The sequence below is a fragment of the Lithobates pipiens genome, unplaced genomic scaffold, assembly GCF_037356315.1.
Source record: "Lithobates pipiens isolate NorthernLeopardFrog02 unplaced genomic scaffold, aLitPip1_a1.2 Scaffold_27, whole genome shotgun sequence".
Classification (NCBI taxonomy): Eukaryota; Metazoa; Chordata; class Amphibia; order Anura; family Ranidae; genus Lithobates; species Lithobates pipiens.
Genome location: NW_027507788.1, coordinates 160,782,192 through 160,803,594, shown reverse-complemented (window position 1 = coordinate 160,803,594; position 21,403 = coordinate 160,782,192). Strand labels below are relative to the sequence as shown.

At 41.6% G+C, this 21,403-nt stretch overlaps 1 protein-coding gene across 3 annotated transcripts in view; it reads right to left on the bottom strand.

The window, feature by feature from the left end:
• The window catches only part of ROBO3 (roundabout guidance receptor 3), a 428,948-nt gene that overhangs the window by 53,197 nt on the left and 354,348 nt on the right, over nt 1–21,403 (bottom strand). For all 3 annotated transcript variants that reach the window (XM_077457778.1, XM_077457779.1, XM_077457780.1), the window contains 6 exons: nt 16,136–16,293; nt 14,472–14,592; nt 13,858–13,996; nt 12,264–12,391; nt 5,005–5,129; nt 11–182 (listed from right to left, as the gene is read on the bottom strand). In XM_077457778.1, the coding sequence (XP_077313904.1) occupies nt 11–182; nt 5,005–5,129; nt 12,264–12,391; nt 13,858–13,996; nt 14,472–14,592; nt 16,136–16,293 (843 nt within the window). The remainder of the gene's footprint in view (nt 1–10; nt 183–5,004; nt 5,130–12,263; nt 12,392–13,857; nt 13,997–14,471; nt 14,593–16,135; nt 16,294–21,403) is intronic.

Sequence of the window (21,403 nt, the reverse complement as noted above, 5' to 3'; positions counted from 1 at the left end):
ATCCTCTTACCATCTTCCACTTCCAGGAGGGCTTTTGCCAGGATGCTCCCAGCTACGCTGATGGCCTGACACATGTAGTATCCGGAGTCCCCCATCTGGACATCAATGATGGTTAATTCACCACTGGGTGATACTGAGAATCGGCCCACGGTCTGTGGCGGCTGGCTGGGGAATAGCAATATCTGAAAGCAAAATGCAAAATTCTCATTGGCTACAGTAGAGTTGCTACGGACTGATACAAACTTTTTGCCATATTTCAGTAAAGATACATCATCTATTCTGGTCTATAGATTACAGGTTTATGTAGCATACAATATATATTTTTTTATTATTGAAAGAAGCTATTACAGTCTTTAAATACACAAAGCACATGATTTAAAACACAATAGTAAAATTTATTTTCATACATAGCTCACGTAGCTTGAAGGAGGGTTAAAACTATAGATTTGCTTTACCAGTGCAAATCAGGCCTGTAGGTACCCGTACCCTGCCTTAAGCAGGAGGGTCTCCGGCTATATTTAGTTTATTTGAAGCTAGGTTGTAAGTCAGCCAGAGCTTTGTTTATGTTTTCTGTGTTTGCTGGGTTTCACCTAAGCTTAGGCCATTGATTATTTCTGCCTGCTGCTGTTGAGTTGTCTCCAGTAGTTAGTGTGAGAAGTGAGAAATGTATAAATCATTTTTGAATATTTGTCTGCCTTGGCCAATCATGGGGGGTTTTGTTCTAGTGATTTGGGATGATGGGTGAGGATAAATATTTGGAGTAACCTAGAAGGGTCCTTCCCTCCTAGGCTCTTTGCCTGAAGAGGATGCCACTGTAGGAGAAGGGTCATGATGAGCCAAGACTCAAAGAAATCTAAGATGGCCCGGACAATCGAGAAGATGGCTACCAGCTAGAGCACCTTCAGATGAGTATGCTAGGTGGAATGATGTCCAGTAGAGCACAGGAGAGGCTGCAGTCAGATGGACATGGCACAGAAATCTCATTATTCAGCCCTGGGACTATTATATTGGAGTCCGAGGATCAATTGCTATTGGGAGGTTGCTAGAATCTAGGGCCACCCAATAAAGGTACTCAGAAATTCTAGTAATATTGGAAGGCTGCTACTGAAGAATTTAGGGCCACCAAAGACAGAAGGCTGCTACTATATAAGCTAGAACCTCCAAAATCTACCTAAAAAAGGACCATCATTCATTTTTCTGGCAGACATAAGCAAGTCCGGTGCCTTTAACCCTCTCTCCACATGTTCATTCAGAAAACAAACTACAAAAAGAACAAAGTGGCTGAAGGCCAATTTTTGGAGTTTCAGTGTTGCAGAGTGTAATTACAGGATAGTCACAATTAGTAAGGTAGTAGAGTCCATTAAATGCCAGCAGCTCTTTTGGGGTGACAGGGTTATTCTGGGACTCGTGTGAAGTGGGCCTTTGTCTCCACAGCCATTGTTTCAAAATTTTGCTCTTTGAAATGAATGTCTACTAAATCTCAATTGCCACCACTTAAGCAGATCAGATCACGGGTTGTATGAACACCAGGAGTCATTATGCGTAGTGTGGAGCAAACACGAACCAATTTTAGCGCGTTCACACAGAACAAAAGACCTCAGCGCCCCACCTCACAGCCAGCTCTGTTTGCTGACATAGAAAATAAAGCTGTGTTCATTACAGCAGCGGCCTTGACACAGCGGCCCCTGAGCTACAAATTTATGATACGGCCAGGTCAGGCCATGCTTTGTGTTTTATTCCTGAATACACAACCTGCCGTTTACTTAACACAGTGGCTGTAATTTGGCCTGTTTACTTAAGAATATCAGATAATAAAAGGTGCATTCCTGGCCGACCTCAAAGGGCCCCAATTCTGCTTTATAGGACTCTCTCTCTGTTTATTTATTCTGCTAAAAGACCCAGTAATGGGAGACTCCATTATTTTTATTGAGAGCCACAGGCAGAAGGTGGAGGAGGGGTACATACCGCCTATCAGCAAAATCTGAAATCTAATTACCAAACATTATTAAACTGTATGTCTGGGGAAAAAAATGTTTAGAACATTCCTGCGATATCGGCACATCTCTCCTGGTTTTATCCTGTAGAAAAGGCTGCAAGTACAGAAAAATAGCTCTGCCAGAAATCCAGTAAGCTTCTAACTTGTAGCAAGCCGACAGCACTGACCTTGCTAAAAGTCCAAAGAATACCTAAAGCTAAACCTCTTCTTTTGATAGAATAACGAAAGTGTAACTCCTTTGTTGGTTTTCTATCTATCTGTCTCCCATTGGGGAGATTTCCCTTCACTTCCTGTCCTGTAGAGACAACAGAAAGTGAGAAGTAAGCACTCCAATGTAAGGGACCTCCCCTTAGTTTTCAGCAGAACAGGTCTCCCTTTAGGTGGATTTTCCCTTATTTGGTCTTCTGGGTGTAACTCAAGAGGTTTGTTTCTTCCTCACTCTCAGTCCAAATGATGAACGAGTAACGAGTCAAGCCAACGTGTTTCTGGACCAACACACTAACTCATCAGGGCATGGAATGGTTATAAGGGCTTATAAGTGATAGTAAATTCTCAGCTATTTAGCATTTTCAGCAACTGATTTATGAGTATGCAGCTTCTTCATATTTTAATCCTTGCCTGTGTTCAGTTTAAACTGGTGCCATGACCACTGCCCCAGGGTTCCTGTTTCAGGGGATGACTCCCTTCTCTTGCAGCATCCTATGAAGCTGCGTCTCCATACACTGTGTGCATCAATAGAAGAACGCAGTCCCATAGGCTAGAACAGCAAGGCACTCCACTGCAACTCCCTCTCTTCCCTAAGCTAACAGAGTAGCTGAAGACTGCACTGTCCACTGTTAACCCTTTCCTGTGTAGACCGGAAGTTCAGAGAGAGAGCAGGAGTTAGCACCATTGAAAAGTTGTAAAGTGCAAGTGCTAAGATAAGAATTTTAACAAATAGTTTACTGTGGAATGTTTATTTTATTGCGCTTAAAAAAGGAAGTAAACCCGCTGGGTTTTACTTCCTCTTTGTTCCCCTGCAAAGTAAAAGCATTATGGGTTAGTATGCATCACATACTAGCCCATTATGTTGCATTTACCTGCAAACGAACCCTGCAATGTCCCTGTGATCTTCACCCCTCTTCCTTCCAGAACCATGTATTCCAGCTCTGTCACTGGTTGGAGTTGCGTGACATCACTCCCGCACATGCGCGTAGGAGCTGACGGTCATGGTATGGGCCCTATAGAAACGGCACAATCCTGCCCTTTCTTAATGTGCCGGTGACATTGGCGCAAGTGTATATGGTAAATATCTCCTAAACCGTGTAGGTTTAGGAGATATTGCCAGTACCTACAGGTAAGCCTTATTATAGGCTTACCTGTAGGGAAACGTGATGTGTAAGGGTTTACAACCACTTTAATGTGTAAGGCCAAAAACAGAGCTTACTTTAAGTTGACTTAATTACTAAACAAATCTGTATTAGATCTAGCTTGCTCACTTATCGAATATTAGTTAAAATAAAAGTCCTGATATTTTTAGTTTTGGCTTTAGATACACTTTAATGGACTGTTGTCTAGGTAGCATGGAATTTTTGTCTGGATCAAACATTAAATAAAATTTAACAGCATGCTGGAAAATGTCCAGAGTCAACTGTTTGCTTTCAGTAAACTATGACGCCAACTGTAATTGGCAACTCTCTGATTTCATTCCATCTTCAGGCTGTGGACACTGTTATCACCCGCTGGTTAAAGTTTCATCTGGAAAGTAAACCTGGCTCTGAGCACATCCCCTTCTCTAGTAGAGATGGCAAAGTGGGTCACATTTCCTCTGTAAACACTTCAATCCAACCACTTCTTGGGTGGTTAATCTCTGACCTGACCCAAAAACAACCTCCCAGTCCTGGTGAGAGCCGACAAAATATACGATGCTGTCAGCAGCCTACACATAGTGCTGAGACAAAACGACATTCCTCAACGGCCACTGGCCAGGAATTAATTCAATGAGTGCTGTCTGAAATACATAAAATGATGACAGCAGAATTAAAGAGGACCTCCTTTTGCCCATTTTTTCCTGGTCACCTCTACTTCCACCCCCCCACGTTAACACATTAACAAAGAAAATTATATTTCAAATAAAAAAAAATTTAATCGCTTTTTTCCCTAAATCCTGGCCCAGGCTAGGATGGCCCCACAGCCCGTCCCGCATGGGCAAACATGGCACGTGACGTCTGCTAGTTTTCTGCGGCATGTGCACATACGTGACACCTCTCAAACCACCCCCTGGGATGCGTGACGTAGCTGTCCCAGGAAATGGTTGGAAAAGGTCACACATGCGCATGCCCATAGACCTAGCAGAGACTCACAGTGTGTCTGCACATGCGCCAGATCTCAAAGATGGTGACGCTGGAGAAAAGAGGCCAAGGGGGACCTTTTACTTTAAGCAAAATAACAATGGGCTCCATGATCTAGTAAGTATGTTTTTTTTTATTGTAAAACGGGGACAAGTTGGGGATTTAAACTTTTTGGGGGGTTAGGCAGAGTGAAGTTTCTCTTTACAGCGTACGTGTGTATCGTTCACACAATGCATAGAAAAATGTGCTGCAATATGTATTAAACGCACTGCAGTGCTTTCCTTTTTCCATTTCGCAGCGCTGCGCAAAAATGCATAATAATCTTTTTTTTCAGCTAACACCAATGCAGCACATTAATGTGAAGTGAAGCGCAGGAAAATTGCCTTTCGCTTACTTTAGGAGGGAGGCCCAACGCTGCTGGTGTAAATGAGAGCTAAAATGAATGTAAACCCCAACAATGAACGTGTTATTTACCTTTGGTCTATTAAATTTGCAATTGAAAGTGTTTTGTTATATCTGGTTGACAAAAGCAAAAAAAATTCAAATACATGTTGATCCTGCCAGAAACAACTAATTAAAATTTTGCTTCCATTTATCTTAAAAGATTAGAGCCAGTTTAGTGTAAACGCATTCCTGATTGGTTAAGATGAGAGTACATCAGTATGACATCACACTTACCTGACTCCCTTCTTTCTGCCAGAACACAGCAGGGGGCGGGTTCCCTTTGGTCTCACATTGAAAGGTTACGGTGCGGCCCTGGACAACAATCTGGTCTCGTGGACGAGTCACCAGCTGGGGTGGAACTAGAATGTAGTAAGCATTAGAATAAATCATTCAGACTAAATAAAGAAATTAAAGTGGATCTTCACTGCCTCTGAGCACCACAAACCAAAAACACTATTTAGTTATTTTTTCATATTTAAATCAAACCAATGCATTCATTAGGTTTTAGTTTGTTGAGATATCACTTTGAAAAACACCCCCCTAGCATTTCTGCCCGTGGCCATCTTGAATAAGGGCAAATAATTCATGTAGCATTTATGTCCTGGAATACATCTGCCCTTAACTCAAACACGCATACAGGAGAGTGTGCTTAGCTGAGAAACACCCCCCCCCCCCCCCCCCAAAGACTCTCTGGGATGTATGGCATAATTTGCCTAGGCAAGAAACCAGGAAGTAACTAAAGAAATGTAAAAAAAAAGTAAATTGTATATACTTTCTGCTCTATTTACTAATGCTAGCAGCATGAGAATTAAAAATAATGAGTGTTGGTTGGAAGAGTGAAGTTCCACTTTTTTAAGCATGCTTTAAAAAATTGGCCACTGACACTTTTCTCACCGCTAAGCACTCAGTGTTGCTTAATTACCTCCACAAATTATGATTGGGCTCCTATCCTGTACAGAAATTGCTTACTCTGAGTTCACTGCACACTATGAGCTTCTCACAATCTCACAAATAGAGCCTGCTTCATTTCCTGCTGGGCAGCGTTGAGCATCATCTAGCCCTTGCCTCCCCAGACTTATTGTTCCTGGCCCAACCCTTTCATTAATTACCTGTTTCCTAGGGCGTTCTTTATGGAAATACGGCCTACCCAAGAATACCCATTCCTCAGAGGACACATATAAATCAATCATAAATAATCCTACACAGTTATGATAATTTGACCCTGAATATTCAGATATTTTACATAATCTCAGCCCTGATTGGTTGGCAGTAAGATCCTGGATACACAAAAACTGTGTGGAAGTGATTTGTTAAATTGCAGCTTGTAAATCCCCCACTGAACCAATCCCTGTATCTCCCTGTCAATGGGAAACATTTTAAACTTTCAATCATTGGAAGAAGGCTGCGTTGGATGGGCCTGGTGGGCAGGAAAAGCTCAAGGGGCTGCAAGCTAACACTACGAGCTCTGGTTATTGTACGGTCAGCCTCAGTGTTTGTTTCTCTAGTAACTCTTTAATATTCCAGACTGTTACTACATTACACATAAAACAATTGTTGGACTTATTATCTGCTGTAAATAAAAATTCTTATTCCTAGCGCTTGTTGGGAAGCAGATCGTGCCCGCTAATTACTAGTGCTTATTTACAAGGATATGAGCTCAGTTTCGCCTGCACCGCGGTAAAGGGCTCCCAGAAGGTTCGCGTTAAAAGGCAGCGCTTTAAATATTCATAAAAGCATCCCGCTCCAGGCTCAGCGCTGCAGTAAACACGGCTACATGTAGACGTGTTTCTTTCTCAATCAGTCATTTATTTAAAGTGTTTGTCTGGACATTTTAGCTGTTACGGCAGATTTAGATAGTAGTATTAAAGGAAAACTCCAGGTAGGATGAAGATCTCTGGTGAATCTACAGAAGGGTGGGTGCTTGCTGCGCCTTTATGATGCCAAAGGGTTCTTGTGAATTGGTTGGATGATTGCGGACATAGAAGTGATAGTTTTAGTTATATGGAGTCTAGTAGGTTAGCTTCTTATATCCCTTACGGATCTATCTTCTGACCATGCTGCCATCTCTTGAGATATTTCTTATGACCATACTACCATCTCATGGGGTTTATCTTCTGAAAATGCTGCCATCCCTTGAGATCTTTCTTCTAACCATGCTGCCATGTCTTCAGATCTTTCTTCCAAACATGTTGATGTATTTGCTAACCATGTTGTCATCTCTTGAGATCTTTCTTCTGACCATAATGCCATCTTCTAAGATTTTTCTTCCAATCATGCTACTATCTCATGGGATTTATCTTCTAATCATGCTGCCATCTCTTGAGATCTTTCTTCTGACCCTGATGCCATCTCTTGAGATCTTTCTTCTGACCATGATACCATCTCTTGAGATCTTTCTTTTGCAATCTCTTGATATTTTTCTTCTGATCATAATGTCATCTCATGGGATCTATATTCTAACCATGTTGTCATCCCTTGAGATCTTTCTTCTGACCATAATTCCAACTCCTGATATTTTTCTTTCAATCACGCTACTATCTCATGGTATCTATCTTCTAACCATGCTGCCATCTCTTGAGATCCTTCTTCTGTAATCTCTTGAGATCTTTCTTTTGCAATCTCTTGATATTTTTCTTCTGATCATAATGTCATCTCATGGGATCTATATTCTAACCATGTTGTCATCCCTTGAGATCTTTCTTCTGACCATAATTCCAACTCCTGATATTTTTCTTTCAATCACGCTACTATCTCATGGTATCTATCTTCTAACCATGCTGCCATCTCTTGAGATCCTTCTTCTGTAATCTCTTGAGATCTTTCTTCTGACTATGCTGCCATCTCTTGAGATCTTTCTTCTGCAATATCTTGAGATCTTTCTTCTGACCATCTATGTAGGAGTGTGTCCAGTCCCCCTGCTATATCTCCACAAAATACAGAGCAGAGATGATTTAACTGTCACAGACCAAAACACTCAAACTGAGTGCCATTAGATAAGAATCTGTTAGGTTGTTGGAGGTAAACCCGTTGGTACTTTAGAGGTACTGAACAGGCTGCTTCCTAAATTGCAGGCTTCTCACTTACTGGTATATCTCCTAGCCTTGGTTTCTTTGTGTCCTGGACTGTTTTAACGTACCGTTTGCAACACCTCCCTGTAGTGTAAAGAGCTGCCTGTCTTCCTATTGGCCAAGAGAGTCACCCATCAAAGTAATGGGTCAATCAAAACAATTGAATGCACCCTTACAGTAGCATGCTATACACTCATAGTGTGGCGCACCACAACACATATTAAAAAAAGATGCATGTCCGATATGACGGTAAAAAAATGCGTAGTATGAAGGGGCTCTAAATGCCTCCAACAGGTTTACATTAAGGGTGCCAATAAACAGTGTGATAAAAGAGCCAATTTTAAGCAAGGTGCAATGATCAGCTAGCTTTTCCTCTTCTGTAAAGGGATAATGGCCATTTTAGACAGTTGGATATGATTGCTATCACACAGAAAGTGTGACAGAGATAAAGAAATGGAGGTTCAGAATCAGATCAGAGGAAGAATTTCCACCAGAAGTAATGTGTGTGCTCCGCTGTCTCCATGGCATGAGTAGCACAGTGGGTCCTGGTATGAGGAGGGCAGGCTACATCCCTGTCCCTCTTTGCCGGAAAATAGCTGGATGTCTATCAGATGCCTTAGACAATTTTGTGGCAATTTGTAGTGGAAGTTGAAACCACTCCAGTTCTACTCACTGACATGTTTGATCGCCTTCCATCCCAATTTTGTAGTTTGGCCTCTTAAAACCACAAAATATTTGTGGTGGAGAGCTGACTGCAAGCAGCAGAATTGCCAAGCACTAGACCAGTATAATCTCCAGCTTTTACACAAAGCGATGATAAGGTTTTGGAAGGACTGACCCTTTAAAGTGGTGAAGAACATCAGGAAAATGGCATGAGTTTCCTTACCACTTTAGTCAGGGCCGTCAGAGATGAAAGGGACCCTAGACATGAGATCAGGGCCCAGCTCTTTAGCTGATAAGAGCTAGACAGGAAATTAGCTGCTTATTAGCTGTGGGACAAGGCTGGGATATGACCTAAATGTACCTGAATGACACAATTAACCCCTTAAAGGCTTGTTCCCAATGCACACAAAAAAGCAGAAAATGCATGCATGCTGACATGTGTTAAAACACATTGATGTGCATTTGTAATTATGCTGTATTTGCCTTTTTAAATGCATTTTCTCTGTATAGGCTATATTAAGGGTTAATTTTATTTTTTTCTGATTGACAACATTGAAACATGTTAATATGTATTTTGTGAGTTAAACTGCAAAAAAATTTAAAATGCCTAAATTATGTGTCAACGGATGCCCATTTAATGCATCTTACATTTAAGTGTAGCTCACCGTCTGGCCTTTCTATCACTAGTGATATAATAGACTCAGGTGCCACATGTGATATTCAGACAGTGCAAGGGCGAGCAATGGAGAAAAATGATTTAGGAGCGGCAAACAAATCATGAATCTACCAGTAGGGTGGAAAATGTCTGTGATCTCTGTATGAAGTGATGGAAGTATAACTCATAGGGGTTTATTTACTAAAGGCAAATAGACTGTGCACTTTGCAAGAGCAGTTGCTCCAGAGTTTAGTAAATGAGCAGACGTTCTGCAGACTTCCTTTATCCAAACATATGCAAGCAAAAATGCATTGTTTAATTTTTTTCTTGCACGTGATTGGGTATTCTTTGCAAAGTGAAGCTTTGCCTTATTTACGAAGAAACTGCACTTTGCAAAGTGCACAGTCTATTTGCCTTTAGTAAATCAACCCATAGTTTCTGCATTATTAAAATGATGGTCAGGTCTTGGTTCTAAATAATCTTCGAACAGACCAGTCAGCTGATGTCACAATCTCATGACTAACACTACTCATGCCTATACGGGAACCTATGACTTCTCGATGGGGAAGGGGCTAGTCTACAAGGCATCTATGGTGATGGGCAAATTTGTCATACGTATGGACCGTGCAGGGTGTCGACCTCCCATATTATTTAGAGGACAATGGGAGTGATTGTTCAAGAGCCAAACAGAGGCGCCAGCATGATCTTCAATCCCTGTTGTTCCTTATCTGATTGGACATCAGTTTGGAGGGGACCAATACAGGAGCAGGTTATCATTATAGAAAGTCTAAAATAAATCTTCTCTGCAGCTGTGTGGATACATTAACATGAGAGTCTTCAGAAAAACAGACATAAAGGAGTAGTGTGCAAGTCTCCCTAGAACAGTGATATGCAATTAGCAGACCCCCAGCTGTTGAAAAACTACAAGTCCCATCATGCCTCTGCCACTGGGTGTCATGCTGGTGGCTGTCAGAGTCCTGCTATGCCTCGTGGGACTTGTAGTTCTGCAACAGCTGGAGGTCCACTAATTGCATATCCCTTTTCTAGAAGTTTGTTTTATGAATGCTGGGACTTGTAGTGCTTCTCTCCAGAGCTGGGCAAATGATACATGAGAAGTAATTAGCAGAAATTGTATAAGGCATGCATTGTTAGTAGTGGATGCTGGATAACCATGACCTTATATTTGTAGTTTCCAAAGGGATACATCTAAGATGCACAGGGATCCCAACGCTTATTTTCACAAAGCAGTGAAGGGAAGCTTGTCATTCGGTTCTGGTGAGGTGGCTCACACAATACAGTGCTACTTTCAGTGAGTACCCAGAAGGTGATTTACAGCATAAACAATTGAGATGAGCACCAGACCAAATGTTAAGAATCCAAATCCCTTTAATGGGTCACATATAAAACAGCCCAACGCGTTTCAGGGGCCAAACCACTTCATCAGGGCTTAAATTTAAATCAAAATTTTAAAAGGACTCAAGTGCAGGCTTTGCTATATTAATCTGTATAGAATGAATATAAATGGATCATAGGGTGTGCAAGATATTGCCGGAACTAATGGAAATAGCACTGTATAGTATACACTTTAAGAGGGCTCAGTTATAACCTATTAAATGTATTTTCCAGGGTTCTGTGCAAATTCATGCAGTTTGGTTAACATAATATTGTATTAACCTATTTCTATATGTAATTTTTAATATTATAAATATGTGAGGGTAGCCATAGTTGCTCATTTTCAAATTCAAAGGGTATCAAACCAACATGCTGGAAGGCAGCAAATTTTGTAAAACAGGCTTAACTTCTCTGCAAAGGGAATTACAATGGGGGAAAAAAAACATGCAAGAAAACCTATAAACAGCCAAAAGTAACATCCAACAATAAGACCCGTGCCCCAAGCATGCATGGAATGAGGTGAAATGAATACTTACATAATGGACCAACTGCAACGACGTTGACAAAAATATATGAAACAAAAAATAAGGATGGGATGAGTGTGGTTGAATTGAAATGTTGTAAAATGACAACGTGAACAGCAAGACATGAATAATGACATGGCATTTGAGTTGTGAGTCAAGTGGACCTGTCTGTCAATCACAGTGAAAGCAGTAAATTAGTGGTACTGAAAATATCTGCCTGAATGCAAGAAAATTATAGCACTTTACAATAACCAATAATATATACAAAATATTAAAGCTGAACTCAGGACAAACAGCTGAATACACAGATGAAATACATATATGGTAGCTGGTTTATGTGTGGTTTGTACTTCTGTTCCCCCGACTTATGATTTACACATTTATGCCACACAGCACAGTCCTGACTGGTAGGGAAGGAGACATGATTTTTCTCTGTTGCATTTAACCAGATCATGTCCATCCCCATGCTGTAACTGGACAGTGAATGGAGAAGCAGCACACTCATGGCCTCACCTCCCATCACTCTACTATCTCCCTCTTATCTGCATTCTATTTGCACTGCAGCACACCTGATTGGCTCCTTTTGTTGCCTCCCCCAGTCGGTACCTGGACTGCAAGTAGTGGATACTAAGCTAAATCCCAAATCATACACTATTTGCTTTGAAAAAATAAAATGAATGACGTATTAATGAATACAGAGCCGAATTACTGTGGCTTTTATATATATGCTTGGAGTTCAGGTTAAGATTTAGCAATTTATGTTTTTATAGCACATACATTTTCTGACCTGCTTAGTTGCTGCGCTTTGACATTAAATGAATACACTGGCTGCAAGAGGGCCATGTATGACCCAAAACCCACCAGCTTCACATAGCTGCCCTAGGCAACATCCAGCACATCAAATCATAAGGCGTCAGTGCCGTTGTTGCGAAAGAGGTCACCGACTCCATACTGAAACGCTGGCCTACAACCCCACAGCTGCCTTCCAATGTGCATGTGTGACAAATCAGCAAAAAGTGACACTGATCACGTTTCTTTGTACGATACGTCCAACACCAACATCTCAACTGTATAAACATGTTTAGGGTTAGTGAATTATTCCACCATGATTCTTCTGTACTGATGGCACTCCGTTATAAAAACAAGAAATGGACCAAAAGTAAGAAAAACAACAAAAGAACAAGGTCTTACCGTGAACGCCGAGGGAGCCGGACACTTCTGATTTGCCGACGCTGTTTTCTGCAATACAGGTGTACGTTCCTTCATCCTCCGAGGACACCCGGGAGATGCGCAGGGTGTTGTCACTACGGATCTCATACCTGTAAATTCAGGAAGGTGGCATTTGTTGTGTGATCCAGAGTAAAGGTTGTGGTTTGTATTATATTCTGAGCATTCAGGCAGCAAGGATTATTATGATGGTCTGGGAAATGCAAATGGCTGTGTCCCCTAGACATCAGTGTGCAGCTGAACATGCAAGTCACCACTTAAAGAGCTTTCAACAAACATGAAGAACTCGGCTGCTGGAGCATGAGTGTTTATGATGGGGAGGAAGGGATGGAAAATCAGGAAGTCATCCCTAATGCCAGTTTAATTTTGGGACAATAGTATTGAGCTGAAAATAATTTCTCTGAAAACTGGTGAGCTGGAGGTGTCCATGGAGAGCCCCTAATGTCCAAGGAGACAGTGCTCTCATATGCTGGGTCATATTTCCAGACATAAACATATGTTAAATACAGCAGAGAGAAAGTTGTGGTCTTGTCTACAACCAATTTCCTGTCTAAAAATACTGCAGAATGGTCGGTGGTCTCAGGTGAAGCTCCTTTAAAAGAGCTGCAGATACTTTCCCAATACAGCACCATTCTATATGGGCTTCACCACAAGACCGTTCAGTGGACCAATGAGTTTTGGAGAACAGAGGATCATTCAGGAGGGTTACATAGTTAGTTAGATTGAAAAAGTCCATCTAGTTCAACCAAAAAAATAATAATAATACAATCCCATATACACAATCCTTCACCCACAGTTGATCCAGAGGAAGGCAAAATACCCCAGCAAAGAATTCTCTAATTTGCTACAGCAGAGGGAAAAATTCCTTCCTGATCCTCCGAGAAACAATCGGATTTTCCCTGGATCAAATTTACCTATATATGTTAGCACTCAGTTATATTTTGTACATTTAGGAAAGAATCCAGGCCTATTTTAAAGCAATTTACTGAACTTGCCAGAACCACCTCTGGAGGGAGTCTATTCCACATTTTCACAGCTCTTACTGTTAAGAAACCTTTCCATATTTGGAGATTAAATATTTTTTCTTCTAGATGTAAAGCATGCCCCCTTAAAGTGAATAGCTCACACCAAGTTCACTATATGGACCACTTATGTATTTGTACAATGATCATATCCCCCCCCCCCCCCATCTCCTCTTCTCAAGAGGGAATAGATTCAGTTCTTCTAATCTTTCCTCATAACTGAGCTCCTCCATGCCTCTTATCAGTTTGGTCGCCCTTCTCTGCACTTTCTCCAGTTCCCCAGGTTTGAAGGTCTTGTCTGATTGCTCTTTGACTGTCCCTCAAGACAAGGCAGGATTGTTGGCCATTCCTCCATTCTATATCTAATAACACGCATACCCAATGGAGCGGACTGCACATGTTTATGGGACATCTGGCCAAGAGGCAAGCTGAAGGACAGTCAGGTGGAGCCTACACAACTGAATGGCTTGTAAGGACTACAGACTCCTAAATTGGATGATGGCAGAACAATATAGTTTAAAATATGATAATCTTACCTTCCACGGGGCAGTTCTCCCTCTTCCTTGCGCCAGCGGGCAGTGGGAACTGGGTCACCCTGTACCTCACAGTGAAAATCCACAATGTCATCTGCCAAGACTACTTGGTTTATGGGTCGTCTGATGAACGTGGGCCGTTCTGACAATCAAAAAATGAGACAGGTGAAGCAATGCAAAGAATGACATATTCAAAGAGTATCCCAAGAAATGTTTTGGTAAGAATCCACTGTCTGTGCCCCACTGGAGAGTTTCCCTTCCACTTCCTGTTTTGGAGAGAATAACAGGAGGACAGAGGAAATCTCTCCAAAGCGATAGATGTCACCATTGGAAGATTACTCATCTTGCATACCAGCAACCCTCTTTGGTTTACATGCCTCATTTCTAATATGTTGCATTTAGAGATCTTAACAGGTCTATTGAAAAAGGAGCTTTTCTTTAAGCAGGGAATTAAAAGTTCTCATTTGTTGCTGAAAGAAGCTGGAATGGGCTCATGCGGGTTTGTTGTCTGAGGATAATCACTCTTTATTTCTCCTCCTAATGTTTTCTATCAGTGCAAATTATTTTCTGATAGCGGAATAACGGACATCACAGATTGAACAGCTCGTCTAACTTACCGAAGACCACCAGCTGAGCCGGCTCGCTGTCACGTTCCCCCACCATGTTGGTGGCTACACACACATACATTCCGGCGTCTGCCTTTCTGGTGTTGGAGATCATCAGTTTCCCTCCTCGGATCTATTGAGCAAATATGGGAAATACACGATAATTGGCACAGCACATAAAAGATGAAACTCAATCTCAAAGCGCATCAGTCAATGACCAATGATGTCAACACACAGCTATCCTGTAAATAGTAGAATGACTGGAAATCTGGAAAGGCAAATCCTAATAAGCACGGTGCTTTGTAGTTATGTACAGCAACCAATCAAATGAGCTTTGTGAAGATCAGATCTTTGCTATTAATGCTCAATAATGCCTTGTACACACCGACGGAAAATGCCTGATTGGATTATATTGTCGGAAAATACGATCGAGTGTGGGCTCTATCAGACTTTTTCCATCATAAAAAATTTGAGAGCAGGATCTCAAATTTTCCGACAAAAAAAATCCCATCAAACTTTTTCTGATTGTTTGTAGAGAATTTCGATCGGACAAAGTGCCACGCATGCTCAGATCAAATTACGAGACCAAAGCTATTGGATACTAGCCTCTAAGTAGTCCCGTCGTACGCAACGAACATCATCACATTCTGATTGGATTTTCCAACAACTTTGTCCGACCATATGTATGCAACACCAGTTTAGGACAAAATCCGTTGGCAAAAATCCGACGGATTTTGTTGTCGGAATGTCCGACCGTGTGTACAGGGCATAATACTTATGGTTCCTCAGCCAAGGAGCAGCACAATACTCACTACGGTCACTATCTATGTGATTTTTAGTTTTTTTCTGCCCCTCCACAATCTAGAAATACAGTATAGCTTCCAACTTTCCGAGATGAGAAAAAGGGATACTTTATTATAACATATGCAAGGGACACATCCCTGCCGTGTCCCCAGTTGAGTGGGCTGTGAAGTATTAATACAGCAAAAAAAGGATTGGTTAAACCAGTGATCTCTGGCCCCTTGCTTGCCCTTATCTGCCCCTCGGGGCAGTATTCCACCAACTGTCACCAATAATGGGGCACCATTGCCCCTACTGACACCATCAATGGGGCACTATTTTTCTCATTGATATGAGCAATGGGACACTCTTCCTGCCATTAAAACCAATTATGGGGCACTGATGCCAGGGCATTTTCTACACCCACTGGCACAGTCCACCCCCCCATACCCTGAAGGACAGTAAACTGGTTCTTTGCATAGAAAGTTTGAACCCACAAGTTCTTTCTTTCACCATAACTTTTTCTTCAAACTGGATTTTCAGGATATCCAATGCAGTCATTTAGAGGTTTACAACAATGAGATACGACTAAAAAGGAAGACAACTAAGGAAGAGATTTGGTTCTGACAGTACAGTCCCAGTAAACAAGGTAAAGCTGGGAACTATGACAAAGTGGTACTGGGTGTAAGAGTGTGGTAAGACCAGTAGAGAATAAGGGACAGCAATTGATAAGAATGGTGGGGATTGGTGACACAAGTGTTAATAATAAATTCAGTTGTCCATTAACACTTCCTACACAGGAGAGACGGCCACAAAACCTTAAATGAAAAAAAAAACACTTCTAACCATTTTCCATCGTAAAGAGGAGATATTTAAGACCTCCAGAGTCCCCTTACCGTGATTCGTTCATCTTTGTCACTAATGCGGGCATTTTCTTTCTTCCAGGATATGGTGGGCTCGGGGTGACCTCGTGGAGGGATGCACTCCATTACCGCTGGTTCTCCTGCTGCCACCACAACATCGCTGGGGGCCTGACGAAAGTCATCCCGTAAGACTGTAAAACAAAAGAGAGACTCCGTCAGACCAGAATATGGTGAAATACATGGCCATCCTTCAGGCTGGATTCACACCTATGCATTTTTAGTGCTTTTTGCATTTTGCAGATTTGCACTACAGAACATGTTCCATAGGAAACCATGTTTAATGGACTGTAGTGCAAATCTGCAAAATGCACTAAACATGCATAGGTGTGAATCCAGACTCAAAGTCCAAAACTAGAAAAGCACCATCAGTGTCAAAATTGTCTTTTGTTTACTTTGTATAAAAGTACCAGTAGTAGCGTTCAACCAATCACCATCCTCCACTTTTCAGAATACCATTCATCACAGAGTGGTCTACAAAAATTGGCAATCCCAACCCGTCAAAGCATGGTGTAAAATCATTCAGAAAGACAAATTTGTAAAAAAAAAAAAATCTGCTTCCGCTCTAAAGTTGATACAAAATTTTCTACCATGATGGTACATATAAGAACATTATGCTATCAAGACCAACTCTTCGTGTCCTACAGCCCGGGTGATGTTTTTCTGTTCACTGTTTGTAATGCATTTCACTTAATCATCGCTGGTGGAAGACATTGAGAAATGCCCGTTTGACCTGTGACCCCCCTAGAAGGGACATCTGCTGCGCATACTGGGTCAGATCCGCCCCTCTGCCCCAAAACGCTGAGCCCAGCAGCCACGTTTCCATGTGACAGGTCTGAGCCCGGTCACTGCACATCTGTCCGCAAATGTCTGCCGCCCCTGACCGATGAGATGACAGATGAATTGTCCTAAGCACTTATGTAATTAGCTTTATTGAAAGAGCTTACAAGGCAGAGGAGGGAAGTGAGCACTAAATGTTTACCGCCGTCCAGAGGAAGCGCCGTACACACATCGCCAAAAAAAGAATGATAATTGAGGAAGAGGGCTGCGTGGTACCTACTTTATAGGATGGTTCCCATACTGACCTGAACATACCCATGGATTATAAATTACAGTAGTCTGATGTGTCCAAAACTGGCAATGGGTACAGCCTGGGTGGACATACTGTGGTTAGCAGCAGCATCTTGCAGCACTGGGGTTTTGGGGTCACTCCCCACATGAAATGTTGTTTTTCCAATGCCCCAGTTTATTGCAACCATCCAAAAATAATACAGACAGGTCCTTGTTAATTGGCCCTAGTATGCATGTTGTGAAGATATTAAAGCAGAACTTCAGTCATTTTTTTCAACTTTCCATCTATTAAATCTGCCCTTGTTTTAACTTTGGATAGTAAAAAAAAAAATCTGCCAATAAATACCTTATACAGCCCACTTTCTGTTTCTTGTCTGATAAAAAAACCTAGGCTAGACCTGACTTTCATGAGAGTTTGCTAGGAAGGGAGGGGGATGAGTCATAAGAGGGCCAATGAGAGCTGCAGAGCTGGAGGCGTGGCTCTGTGTAAATCCAGGAAGTGAACAGGCAGCAGCTTCAGCTGCCCACAGTTAACATGCTTGCAGCCAATATTATATACATTATACACTTTTCTTGTTCAACTTTCCTTTAGATTTACCAGAACCATATAATATGAGGTCAGACCTAAACACTCAATCAGGCAGGCCCTTGCACTACATAGTTGAAGGTAAATTGAATAAGAAAATTGTATGGTGTATGGCCAGCTTAAGTGGAGGGAGATTTATGCAGCATATTTTGCAAATACAGAATCACAGTATATATAAAATAATATGCAAAGTGGTTGGAGGGAAGCTTCAGAATGGCAAAGATGTTTTTATTACAAATAACGTGAGCAGACTGCAGTTCTGCTTTGAGCCATAAGTTAAAGCAGACGCAAACCCAGTCGCTAAAGTTTCATACGAACGTTGTTAATATAATTTCAAATGTTGTCTTATATATATATATATATATATATATATATAAAATATTTTTTTTTTGGCAAAATCTTTGGATATTTTTCATTGTACAATTGTGAAAATTCAATAGATAAGAAAACGGGAAATTATAGTAAAATAATATTTTTAATTCTGTGGCTTTTATTAAAATATTCCTTGGTGTTATACCCTTTTTTCAAGGAATACTTTCTTAAATACGGTGGTTCAGCTTACCTATTTTATTATTTCACTCATTGTGATTGCTTTTCACTCCACTTTGAATTTGAATTATGTCTCATGTATTGGAATTTTTCCAATGCCTGTCAGTTGATTTTTTATTTTTTTTTATATATCCATGCTACTTAATAAAAAACCTTTGTAAAAGAAAATATTCCCTGGTGATCCTGCCATGAAGGTCCTTGTTCTGACACTTCTTTTCAAAGGGTGACAACGCTCTGTCCCTGTCTTCCAATTGTGCTCCTGCGTTGTCACCCTGCTACTCAACACACATTACACAAGCACAATCTACTATGATCGCCATCAGGAAACCCACCCACTAGAACTCTCCTATACGATTGGTTGGGATCACAGAACGCTCTTACATTTAGCAAGATGTTGAATTTCACTCTTACAGAGAAGACGTCTTAAACAACAATATGGATAAATCTCCCAGACGGGCCTTGAAGTGCGTCCATGTTTTATTTAAAGGTCTTCGTACAACAGCTGCAGGTGGTTGTCCTATTCTACGCTGATTGCCTGCAGACCCACACACTTATGTCTGGAAACGCGCCAGCTGTAATGGGCTCTTACTGGGAAGATCTCGGGGCCTCCTGTACACTGATCAATGGCCATACAGGCTGGACTGGAATGGTAAAAATACCAGATGACTTCAGACTGTGCAGGCAGGTGTTAGTTCCCTTTGAACATTTCCCATAATCCCCCCCCCTTTTTTTTAACCACTTGCTTACTGGGCACCTAAACCCCCCTCCTGCCCAGACCGCTTTCAGCGCTGTCACTCTTTAAATGACAATTGCGCGGTCATACAACACTGTACCCAATTTTTTATCATTTTCTTTCCCACAAATAGAGCTTTCTTTTGGTGGTATTTGATCACTGCTGCGTTTTTTTATTTTGTTTATTTATGTTAACAAAAATTAAAAAATACCAATTAAAAAATAAAAATAAAATACACAACCGTTTTATATTTTGTTAATACATTTTGCAAACAGGTCATTTTTCTCCTTCATTGATGTACACTGATGAGGCTACACTAATGGGCACTGATGAGGTGGCACTGGTGAGCATTGATAGGTGGCATTGGTGGGCACTGATAGGTGGCACTGAAGGGTATTGATAGGTGGCACTGAAGAGCACTAATAGGTGGCACTGATGGGTGGCACTGATGGGCACTGATCGGCACTGGTAGGTGATACTGATAGGCAGCACTGCTAGGTGGCACTGATTGGCACCACTGGTGGGCATTGATAGGTGGCACTTGTGGGCACTGATTGCTGGCACTGTGGGCACTGGCAGGTGGCACTGGTAGGCTGTATTGGTGGGCACATAGGCTCTTCCTCTTCAGAACAGATATCCCTTCAAACAGAAGCTGTTGATTGTCTTTTCTTCTCCTCACGCTGTTAGCGCCCCCACACCTCTGGCCAAATGCAGTATTGCACACTGTAGAGACTTGAATCCTGCTCGATTTGTGAGACAACACTTGCAAACAGTCAGGATTTTTTTTAAATTATTTGCTCATATTACAAAACGCTTGGTAACCGCATTTCTCGCAATCCGAGGTTCCACTCTATTTAAAAAAAAAAAACGCTTCTAAACGCAAACACGCCACATTAATGCGGCAAAATAGACGTTTTTAAACGTAGGTTACTATCTGTCAAGTTAAATCGTTCAGGGGAGGTTGTAAACCATCCTGTGTGTACATTAAGCCTGAGGGTTTAATACGACTTTAACCGTGATTTCCCTCTGACCATCAAACCCCCCCTGGCACTGCGCTGGGTGGGCTCCAAGGACGCAACCATCCAAGGTGGATGGAAAACTGCAGCTGAATGTCCTCTATAAAAAAAAAAAAAAAAAAAAAAAATCTTCATTGTAATAGATTTTCGCAAGGTGTTCCGCTCTTTATCTAGCGCTGAGTCACATCGGCTCCGCTGCAGAAAGTGATAGAAGGCGCCCGCTATCTATAATAATAAATTGAATTATTTAAATCAACTGCTGTGACAGTGTGACAGATAAGCTTTTCCTGGGCCGGCTATAATAGTTCATTAAAACAAATTACACATTCTCTAGCAGCAGAGCCCCGGCGCTGTCAAAGAGCAAAACCCCAACAAAAGTGATTAATAAGAGCGTCGCCTCGCCAAAGACTCCGCCACGGCGGCAGGTGACAGAGAAACATGGCTTTAATTCTCCGCCATCTCCCAACAACAAGAGAAAACTTTATTTATCAGGATGAGTAATGCAAGGACGCTGGCAATTAAACTATTTCATTTAAATGATGGCGCTGGCCTCTATTCACTAATATATATTATCTTCTATTTATTACTCTGCAAAGCCGTCCTATCATTTGGATGGGAAGTGTGCTCAGTCCAGCCCAAAGGCAGAATAAATAAGACGGATTACTGTGGCGTTGTTCATTATACTGTATAGAAGAACTGTATGGAAATATAGGTGTCTGCTCATTTCTGATGGACTTGTGTCTTTTTTCAACCTCACCTACTATGTAACTATATGTAATGGAAATGTGAATGTTTTTGTGTGTAACGAGGTTATGTGCTTCAAGCTCCATTGAATGTTCAGTTTAAATCAGCTTAACCAATTCAGCCCCAGAAGGATTTACCCCCTTAATGACCAGGCCATTTTTTGCAATATGACGCTGTGTCGCTTTAAAGTGATTGTAAAACCCTATGAAAAAATAAAAAAATAAATAAAAAAAACCCTGCAAGACAAAGGCATACTAGCTTATTATGAATTACTTACCTGAGATCAAAGCCCCCGCAGCCGCCCTTGTACCCCACTCTGGCGGCCATCATCGCTTCCAGAGTTACTTCCAGGTATCACGGGTTCCGGTGCTGTGATTGGCCGGAGCCGCGATGACATCACTCCCACGCATGCCCGCCAGTAACGGCACAGTCTAACTGAAGGAACGGCACATGTACGTGCCGTTGCTTCAGTGCACATGTGCCAATGACGTTGACGCATGCAAATACAGGGATATCTCCTCGGGATAAGGATAACTGCAGGTTTA